This window comes from Cornus florida, unplaced genomic scaffold (genome assembly GCF_030987335.1).
Source record: "Cornus florida cultivar Cherokee Brave unplaced genomic scaffold, ASM3098733v1 CherokeeBrave_3.0.0_Hap2_Chr07, whole genome shotgun sequence".
Lineage (NCBI taxonomy): Eukaryota > Viridiplantae > Streptophyta > Magnoliopsida > Cornales > Cornaceae > Cornus > Cornus florida.
Genome location: NW_026775577.1, coordinates 23,862,943 through 23,873,219, shown reverse-complemented (window position 1 = coordinate 23,873,219; position 10,277 = coordinate 23,862,943). Strand labels below are relative to the sequence as shown.

The window sequence follows — 10,277 nt, the reverse complement described above, 5'->3', positions numbered from 1 at the left end:
CATGATATGCTCGGCAAGTTTATAGAGGTGTACATTGATGATGTGGTGGTAAAATCAACAACAAGGAAAGAGCATTTAGTCCACCTCAAAGCATCTTTTGAGAGGATGAGGGCTCATAAGCTAAAAATAAATCCAATAAAGTGTGCCTTTGGAGTATCGGCAGGAAACTTTTTGGGTTTCTTGGTTCATCAAAGGGGTATAGAGATCGATAGGAATAAAGCTAAGGCGATTATTGATGCTAGTGCACCAAGAAGCAAGAAACAGTTGCAGAGGTTACTTGGACAAGTGAATTATCTTAGGAGATTTATTGCTAATACAGCTGGGAAGTTACATGTGTTTTCCCCGTTACTTAAGTTGAAGCCGATGGAAGAATTCAAATGGGATGATATTCATCAAAGGGCATTTGACCAGATCAAGCAATACTTGTCAAGTCCTCCTGTCATGATGCCACCAAGGAAGAAATGGCCAATGAAATTATACTTATCGGCTGCTGAAGAATCCATTGGAGCTATGTTAGCACAAGAGAATGAAACAGGAAGCGAGCAAGCGATATATTACCTCAGTTGAGTTTTAACTCCAGTCGGGTGTAGATATACACCGATTGAGAAATTGTGTTTGGCCTTGTATTTTGCAGCAATGAAATTGAGAGTATATATGTTGCCTGTTTTGGTTTATATTGTTTGCCAAACTGATCTTATAAAGTATATGCTATCAAGGTCGTTAATCACAGGCCTGATTGGCAAGTGGGCTTTGGCACTAATGGAATTCAATTTTGCATATGTTCCACAAAAGGCAATTAAGGGAAGAGTATTGGCAGATTTTCTTACTGATCATCCCTCGCCCGAAATTGAGTTACAAGTATTTGATGAGCTTGACTCGGCATCCATATTCATGACTCCATGGACTTTAATGTTCGATGGGTCAAGTACCAGTGAAGGCTCGGGTGCTGGTATAATGGTAATATCCCCAACAGAGAATCAAATCTCGTTTTCTTTCTTTTTGGATTTCAGGTGTTCAAATAATCAAGCTGAGTATGAAGTATTATTCTGTTGGAAATGGCAGTCAAAGATGTCCACATTGTGGGAGATTCGAGTTTAGTGATTAATCAAATCTCAGAAGACTTTAGATGTTTGAATTGGCAATTAAGACCATTTCATTCGTTGGCAACCCAATTGGTTAACCAATTTCACAATGTGACTTTGGAATATAGACCAAGGGCCATGAATAAACTAGCTAATGATTTAGCACAGACAGCTTCAGGAGTAAGGGTGCCGAGTGTTATGAAGGAAAGAGTAATGAGGATTACACGTCGATCTCTTCCATCAGCTAAAATAAGAAATCAAATTATGGAAGAAGTCTTTGCAACTGATGTTGCCGAATTGGATGATGATGATTGGCGAATTCCTTACATCTTGTTTTTGCAACATCCAACTCCTGAAGCTGATCGAAGAATTAAAAGAAGTGCAGTCGATTATGTGCTTATGATTGGAGATCTTTATAGAAGATCGATTAATGATGGTTTATTATTTCAGTGCATTAGCGAGTTTAAAGGTCTGAAGATTATGGCTAAGGTACATAAAGGGATATGTGGAGCTCACCAAGCCGGCATCAAAATGAGGTGGTTGATACGCCGATATGGATATTATTGGCCAGGAATAAGAAAAAATTGCATGACTTATGCAAAAGGTTGTATAAACTGTCAAAAACATGGTCCAATGCAATGGGTCCCAGCAATAAAAATGCAATTACTAGTTAAACCATGGCCTTTCAGAGGATGGGCTATGGATCTAATCGGCAAGATTAATCCTCCTTCATCAAAGGGTCATCATTGGATTATTCTAGCTACCGATTACTTTACTAAATGGGTAGAAGCCGAGGAATATGTATCGGTAACTCATAATACCGTTATACAATTTTTGGAGCGACATATCTTTCACTGATTTGGATTACCGGAAACAATTGTTGCCGATAATGGATCTGTTTTTCGAGCAAATGAAGTATTACAACTTGGCCCTGACATGCAGGTGAAAATGGTAACTTCAACACCCTATTATGCTCAAGGGAATGGTCAAGCCGAGGCTTCAAATAAAGTTGTTATTGAAATTATTGAGAAAATGATAAAAGACAAACCAAGGCGTTGGCATGAAACTCTTTCAGAAGCCTTATGGGCCTATAGAAATGCAAAAAGGACAAATACGGGAACAACTCCATATCGATTAACATTTGGTCATGATGCGGTGTTGCCGATGGAATTAAACGTTAAATCGGCAAGGGTAGCTTTGCAATATAATCTCATACCTGCTGATTATAACGAAGCTATGCTTATTAAGTTAGAAGATTTAGATGAAGTCCAGAAACTTGCTTTGGACCACCTTGTGGTTCATAAAGCAAAAGTAATGAGGGCTTACAATAAAAGGGTGAAGTTCAAGTCATTTGCAGAAGGCGATATGGTGGGGCAAAGAATCCTTCCACCTGGGAAGGTGGATAGAGTTTATGGTAAGTGGTCACCTACTTGGAAGGGTCCATATTTGGTTCATCAAGTGTTACATGGAGGCGCTTACAGGTTAAAAGATCTAGATGGTGAAATCCATGAGAGACCAATAAATGGAAGGTACTTGAAAAAATATAATCCAACTATTTTTGAACTTATGGAGGAAAAGAAGACCTCCACTAAGTAAAAAATAGATTGGATTGTATTGTTTTGTTTTATGTTGTTTCATTTTATGTAAGTTATTTTGAAGCAAATAAATCAAAATAAAGATATAGTAAAATGAAATTCCGGAGGTCATTATACTAAATATTGTCAAAAACATTAAATCAAGCCCACAAAAAGTAAGATTGTTCAAAACCATATTACAGTCCTTTGTAAACAGATAGTTCTTGGTGTAAGAAAATAATCAAGGTTGGGTAAAGTTTGTGTAAAAAACTTCAAATTTGGTCTTGAAACCGGCCCAGGAGGTAATGGTTTGTTGGAGCTTGGTCTCTGTTTGCTTCTTAGACCGCTCCAATTGAGGTAATTGGGTCTGCAACGCCTTGAATTTGGGAACAGCAGTTTCAGCTTGGATTTTTAATTCCATCACTTTTTCATTAAGCTGGGTTTTGTCTAGCTGTAATTGAGCAAGCTCGGCTAGAAGTTTCTTCTCTCTGATCTCTAACTCAGCAGCTTTTTTCTTCAAAGATGAGTGGAGTTCTTTGCCCATTTTCAAAGTTTTGGCCAGCTTTTCCTTTTCTTAGGCTTGAGCAGCACAATGGTGGAGGATTTGAGTAGACTCGCCATAAGCAGTCATCATAGAAGGTACTTGAAGTTGGAAGTTCTTGAAGAAAGCTTGGTCACCTGAAGAGAATCTTGGGTAACTACTCAAGAAGGACAAGGTTTCAGTTAACTCATTTTTGAATGAGAAGGCTAGAGACAAGTCTTGTTGCACCATTTGGGACAGGATTTGGATGGCTTTTGTAACTTCTGGGGGTGTGTCAAAGGTTTGCTCAGGTGAAATTTCAGGAAGTTCAAGATTAGGTGGGTCAAAGACAGAATCAAATAACAAGTCAAGGGTTGCAAAGGGAGAGCTTGGGTTGGTACTGACAGGATTGGTTGGAATAGCCGAGCCTTGTTGTACCTGAGATATGCCATAGCTATAATAAGTTTACAAGAACAGGTTATAAAAGAAATGTATAAACACATGTATCATTACTTACTTCATCAGAATCTCCGACTTGTTCATGAATTGATGCTGCAGCCAAGGGTGGAGAAGGCACAGGGGACCTTTGTTTTTCGCTAACTAATAACTCGATTTTCTCTTCTTCTACAGCGTGGTCTGTAGAAATTTCTTGAATTGATTTTTGTTCTGAAGGGAGTAGAGTTTCCTGAAATCAATGCTGACTTAGTTATATTATAAAGAGAAAAAGTAATATATGAGGTCAGGCAAAAAAGAGATTACACTGGGAGAGGCAGCAGCAGGTTTCCTTTTCTTGGATATAACCTCTTCGTCATCCTCCTCATCATCATCATCAATCAGTTCAAAATGTCTTTTGGCTCGTGACTTTTTGGGTTTTTTCCCCACCATTTTCTTTTTTGTTGTTTTCTGGACAAAAGTGTTAGCAAGAAAAAGGGGTATGCATAAAAAGAATAAATATATAATTTAGTTATGGGTGTTACCTTAGTAACCGAGGATGGAGGTATGCTTTAAAGAGGGACATAAAAATCAACTTGAGTTTCTTCAGATTTGGTGGATTTCTCTGGGGCATTGGAATGAGTACATGAATTTATGATTAATAAGCATATAAACCAGATAGAAGTTCTATGGAAAAGATAAGGATATATAAAACTTACTTTGCTGAGAGCGAGATCTGGTCCTACCTACAGGAGCTGTGGGGGGAGGACGAGTTGGTGCTGTATTTGTTATTTTCTTTGGTTCAGGAGCAATAAAGAGGGCTATGGGTTCAATGGAATCTAAACCCTGAAAGTTAAGGGAAATGAACTTATAGGAGCCAAGGAGAGTGCACACGAGCTGACTGGAATCCACGGTCCTGGTAAAAGTGATGTAGTATGTCCACCAATCCTCAAACTTTGGGTCAGTACTGGGTTTTTCAAGGAAGGGTTTATACTGAAACCCTTGAAGAAGTTGAGTGAATCGATTAGACACATCTTAAACTTATTCACTGTTGGAAAGCTTCACTCGCCGATGATAGTTCTTGTTGTAAGAAAAATGGGGAGGTAATGGGAACATCTGCGTCAATCTAAATTGCCGAGCTAACTGCGCTGGGTTATAAAACTCAACCCCAGTTTGGCTCTTAGGCAAATTGGGAGCAACAGTATTACAAGGTATGTCTCTTACGACCAAGAAGTGGCCCCATGAAGAGATATAATGGTCAATCTATTCAGGAGAAGACTCGGCAGTAGGGGGAAACAACCAAGATGGAGCTAGTTGACATTTGGAAAAAGGAAGGAATTGAGATTGAGTCTTGATCTTGCACTGATGATATAAGAATTGAAAACAGTCATTAAAGGAATGGTCTTTGGGTTTGACTCTAGTATATCCAAATGATAGTAAAGGATCATTTGGAGCAGGCTGAATAGGAAAGGATAACTCAGGGAAATATGCATGTAGCCAGAACTGATATAGCCAGAATGGACCTCCAAATCTTGCAAAATTAGAAGTAATAAGGTCGGATAAGCCTCTATACAAGGACGCTAACAAGAATGGAGCTAAAGCTATTCTACATCAGTTCCTTCTTCTCCTAACATTTCTTTCAAGAATGGTCTATGTGATTGCACAAAGGGTTTAGCCCCTTTCTGTTCTGGGAAGTAAAAGGAGGTTTCTTCGTCTTGGAGGAAATAGTTGATTTCATCTCCTCCAGGTTTTAAACCTGTTAGAAAGTAGACGTCCCTCAGGGTAGGGGCCATCATGCCACAGTGCAAGTGTAGTGAATTGGTTGTGGGGGACCAAAAGTGCAAAGAGGCAAAAAATAATGCTCGGTCACAAGAGAAGGGAATCTTACTAAGCTGAATGAGGTTAAAGATACCTATCTTTTTCCACTGCTCTCCTTTTGCTGCTGATACACGATCCACCCAATCGTTCCATTGGAGCATCGATGGATGCCAATTTCTGACAGAGAGAGTTGGTCAGTCTCCTTCCGCTGTTAGATAAAGAATTTTGGAATAAGGAAAGTGAGGTTCGGCTTGTGGATAAATTGAAGCTAAGGAAGGGGGAAATCTAGTAACAAATGCTGGGCCAAGTCCCTAAACATTTTCAGAGAGATCGATTAACGTATTGGAATTCAGTTCGCTTTGATCTAGGGTTTTGATCGCTGATTTTGTTAGTTGGGTATGCGATGTTGCTTCTGGAAAAGGGTTTTCCAAGTTTAGATCAGTTTGTTTCATTGTTTTTGAAGTCATGTTGCAGAAAAGGTTCCGTTAGGGAAAAGATTGGAGAAGAAGGGTTTGTGGTAGAGAGAAGAGTCTGCAAAAGGTTATGGGTTATGCAACAGCCGTGTTTGGTTGAAGATATGTGATTACGGCGATAATTAATGAGTGATAAGATGGTTATCATAATCGATATGTGTCGGGAAACGAATCGAGATAAAACTGATAGGGTTATTAGATATATACAGAGTTATGATGCAATGGGTGTGTTTGAATTTTGGAAGCCAAAGGGTTAAAACGGCTACCAAAATTAGGGGGCATTGTTGACACCCATTTTGGTATTTGGATTGCTAACCCATCTTCGGCCCAGTCATGAAAACCAAATACCCTTGGCATCTATTTTGGTAATTGGGTTCTGGCCATAATTGGATTTGATGAGCAATGAAGCATTGGGCCGAGAGAATATAATGGGCTAAAACATGTGACAATGAGGTTGGGCTAGGAGGTATGTGGATTCACAAATGATTTGGTTTCCGGCTGGGATAATGCAATGCAGTTAAGATGTTGGGCTATACACATCACATGGATATGGATTACAAGAGAGAGGGCAATGACGTGATACACACAAGGGCATCACCGATGATATGGATTATATTTGAAATACTTTTGAATTTTATGTTAGTTAAGAATTAATATTTATGTAGGAACTTTAGTTTGAATTTAAATTCAGTATTAAGTGATAGAGTTAGAGTTTTATTGTAATTAGAATACTTATTGGTAGGAATTTGATTCTAATAATTTCTATAAATAAACAAAGAGGCATGCTGAACAAGGGGTCCAGTACCCTCAGAAACATTATAATTATTTGTTTGCTTTCTGGAGCACTTTCCCCAAATAGCATCCTTGTTATCTCTATCTCTCTCCCTCTCTATTTCAGTCTCGTTCTATTTCTTCCTTATATCTCTCTCCCCTATCTCTTCTCCCTATCACTTTCTATATCTATATTTTTTCCCCTTTCTATTCTCATATTATTACTATAATTTGTTTACAGAAAGTCCTTTTAACTAAGGAAATATTGAACTCATCTAGGAGTTTATTTGTTCTCTATCTCCTATAATCGCCTGAAGTCAACATTACCTAAGAGATTAAAAGTTGACAATTCACAATTGAACCATATATTTGGTTCTAGCACGCCCGTTTTCCATCAATTTAAGATCGGCTCTAGCCAGCCAATTTGAGGGTCAACAGGTCGTAATCATGTCGTGTTGATTTAAAAATATTTTATTAAATAGCTCAACTTGAACACAACTCACTTTATAATCGTGTCAAGAACGTTCAACACTAACCCGACCTGTTTAGTAAATGAGTTATACATGTAACCCGTTTAATGACCTCTTTAATAAAATGAAATATTTATTTTGAAACTTAAATAGAAATTTGTTTATGACTCATATAGTTAAATTGATATAAATGAGTTACACGAGTTGAATCTCTTAACCCAAAAACGACACAATTAACTAAACATATTAATTGTGTCGAACTATTTACGATTCAAACTAATTTAAGATTAATCCAAATCCGTTTAACTCGAGTCTTGTTGACGGTAGTGTCAAATTTTGCAAATAATGGCTGTTCTATAACCTGCTATCTGTGACTTTTTGTTAAACTACTTTCTTATACATCTACCGTCATTTATTACACCCAAAAAAAAAGGTTTTGTGAAAAAAGTTTTCTAATGTACTCTTTGACTCCCAATACTTCTATTAATTGCGAAAGGCAGCGGTCACAAACTCTCAAAGGGATTATAACACATCATCACTCATGCATATCACACTCACACATTCTACTTTACTCATTTAGATACTCAAATTTTTACTATCTATTTTGAAAAAAAAAAAAATATCACTAAATCACAAAATTCTTGATGAAAAAAGAAAATTTGAATATACAAAATTAAATACTTTATGAATTAAGTCAGTAAATAATTCTTTAAGAATTATGAATTAAGTTACATAAAACGGGAGCGGAAGCGAATTCGAGAGTAGGAACGTGAGAGCGACATAATTAAAATTTGAGTTAAAGTGCGCATAAAGCATAAGAACGAGAACACGTTCAGAACGTGATAGCGACACACGATAAAAAAAAATTATACATCTTATAAATGCAAATTTTTCCTCATGGCCCCCACATGCATTAATTGCTATCATTTTGGCAGCTCGACCGGCTCACGATCTCACATAAAACACTTTATAGAGTATTTCCAAAAGGGGGTCCTATGTAAGATGCCTCTCTGTGTTTTTTTTTTTTTGTTTTTTTGGTCGTATATGTTCACCTATAATGATTTGTTTTTTTTATTTTTTATTTTCATTTATATAACTTAGGTTATAAATGCAAATATTTTCCTCATGGCCCCGCATGCATTAATTGCTTATCATTTTGACATATCAACCGACTCACGGTCTCACATAAAACACTTTATACAGTATTTCCAAAAAGGCATCTTATACAGGGAGTCCTATATAAGATGCCATTTTTTTTTTTTTTTTTTTTTTTTTTTTTTCGGTATATGTTCACCTATAATGATTTTTTATTTTATTTTATTTATTTTTTAAATGTTCACCTATGACGAGTGGACTATAATTTCTTATAGAAAATTAGGAAAAAGAAATAATTGACCACTCAAACGTACTCCATCTATCCCACCAAAAAGACGTCTCTTTGGAAATGGACAAATTAAAAGATAATAAAATGAGATCTGTTCACAATATGAAAAGTGTTGCACAGTAGCACAACACAACAATCCAAGAGAATTTGGTGCGGAGTACGAGTCATTATGTCGGGGCAAACTTGTAGTCTTTGCCCAATGAAAAATTCATTAATGTATGTTCCACAATAATAACATTAAAAAAAGTTCACCATTACAAGAAGAAAATGGAGAGTGGGAAACACTTTGTTCTAGTTCATGGCTCTTGCCATGGGGCATGGTGCTGGTACAAGCTGGTCACCCTGCTCAAATCCGCCGGTAACCGGGTTACAGCTTTGGACCTCGGCGCGAGCGGGGTGGATCCGAGGCGGCTCGACCAAATCGCCACCATATCTGACTACGTGCAACCATTGATGGACTTCATGGCATCCCTGCCTGGTGGTGAGAGGGTGGTCCTAGTTGGGCACAGTTATGGCGGCTTTTGCATTTCTCTAGCCATGGAGAGCTTCACCGAGAAGATCTTCGTTGCAGTTTTCATCACAGCCTTTATGCCGAACCCTAGAGATCCACCAGCCATCTGTTTTCAAGAAGTAAGAAAATCTTGATCAAGTCCAGTTCAAATTTCCAATTTTGAATGTCTCATGGAATAATTAAATTAACCCATAATATATAGAATTCGTAGATTAGATCTAGAATTAAAGAAACAATTCTAAATTCAAGCCGCTAATTCAGTATTCTAAACCTAAACATGCAATTGAATTCTAAAAAAATACCGATTTGGTTCCTCATGGATTTTGTTTTATATATATATGAAAACAGTTCTTCAGAAGGGTCTCGCCAAACACTTTTATGGATAGTAAATTTACATATGATCATGGAACGGAAAACCCACCGACTTCACTTATCGTAGGTCCAGATTGCTTGACAACTATGGTTTACAATAAGTGCCAACCAGAGGTTAGTGTCTCAATCAATTTCACACAACTAAATACCAAACAACAGATCGATCATCTTTTTGTTGATGTGCATTTTTATATCGTTGTCTATGTACAGAATATTGAGTTAGGCAAAATGTTGACAAGACCAAGTGGGTTTTTCATTGAAGACTTGATCCAGGAATCTCTGCTAACTGAGAAGAAATACGGGTCGGTAAGCCGGGTTTTTTTGGTGTGCGAAGAAGATCACTGGGTGGAGGAAGAATTCCAGAGATGGATGATTGAGAATAGTCCAGCTAAAGAAGTGATGTCCATAGCTGGAGCTGACCATATGGCAATGCTTTCAAAACCCAAAGAGCTTTGTCTCTGTTTACTTGAGATTGCTCTGAAATATCAATAAACAAGAAGGATAAGAATTTAATAAACCTGTTGTATGTCAAAGATGAGATTTGGCATTACTCTGAATGCAAGAGTTTTAAGTTGTATTAGTAAAACATTTACATGAAAAATAATAGTAATAATTTTTAATTTTTAATTTTTAATTTACCTATCTGTTTTTGTTTGATTTTGAGATCACTTTCTTTACGGTTGTTATTCTTCACGAATTTGTCGTTTTAGTGATGTGAAATGTAATTTGGGTGACACTATATCATGCCTCTAACACTTGAGTTATTGCAAATGAAAATTTCATGTTATCGGAATGCATATATATATATATATATATATATATATATTAGAGTAAAATGCAAAAATTTCTTCTGAATTGTTGGCTAATCTG

At 37.0% G+C, this 10,277-nt stretch overlaps 2 protein-coding genes across 2 annotated transcripts; both read left to right on the top strand.

The window, feature by feature from the left end:
• Positions 1-636: 636 nt before the first annotated feature.
• LOC132316433 (uncharacterized) lies at positions 637-2,678 on the top strand. The gene is made up of 3 exons (XM_059814906.1): positions 637-949; positions 1,063-1,889; positions 2,025-2,678. Exons 1-3 carry the CDS (start codon positions 637-639, stop codon positions 2,676-2,678), a joined length of 1,794 nt encoding a protein of 597 aa, XP_059670889.1.
• A 5,968-nt stretch (positions 2,679-8,646) lies between these two features.
• On the top strand, positions 8,647-10,041 carry LOC132266810 (methyl jasmonate esterase 1-like). The gene is made up of 3 exons (XM_059767791.1): positions 8,647-9,154; positions 9,384-9,521; positions 9,618-10,041. Exons 1-3 carry the CDS (start codon positions 8,792-8,794, stop codon positions 9,897-9,899), a joined length of 783 nt encoding a protein of 260 aa, XP_059623774.1. The 5' UTR covers positions 8,647-8,791; the 3' UTR covers positions 9,900-10,041.
• Positions 10,042-10,277: the final 236 nt, after the last annotated feature.

What these genes read in the sequence shown, in the direction of transcription:
- LOC132316433 (XM_059814906.1), top strand. Translation starts at nt 637, where the DNA reads ATGAAATTGAGAGTATATATGTTGCCTGTTTTGGTTTATATTGTTTGC. An exon ending in CAGTGAAGGCTCGGGTGCTG is followed by an intron (nt 950 to 1,062) that starts GTATAATGGTAA and finishes TGGAAATGGCAG; the next exon opens with TCAAAGATGTCCACATTGTG. An exon ending in AAGCCGAGGAATATGTATCG is followed by an intron (nt 1,890 to 2,024) that starts GTAACTCATAAT and finishes CCTGACATGCAG; the next exon opens with GTGAAAATGGTAACTTCAAC.
- LOC132266810 (XM_059767791.1), top strand. Translation starts at nt 8,792, where the DNA reads ATGGAGAGTGGGAAACACTTTGTTCTAGTTCATGGCTCTTGCCATGGG. An exon ending in CAGCCATCTGTTTTCAAGAA is followed by an intron (nt 9,155 to 9,383) that starts GTAAGAAAATCT and finishes ATATGAAAACAG; the next exon opens with TTCTTCAGAAGGGTCTCGCC. An exon ending in ACAATAAGTGCCAACCAGAG is followed by an intron (nt 9,522 to 9,617) that starts GTTAGTGTCTCA and finishes GTCTATGTACAG; the next exon opens with AATATTGAGTTAGGCAAAAT.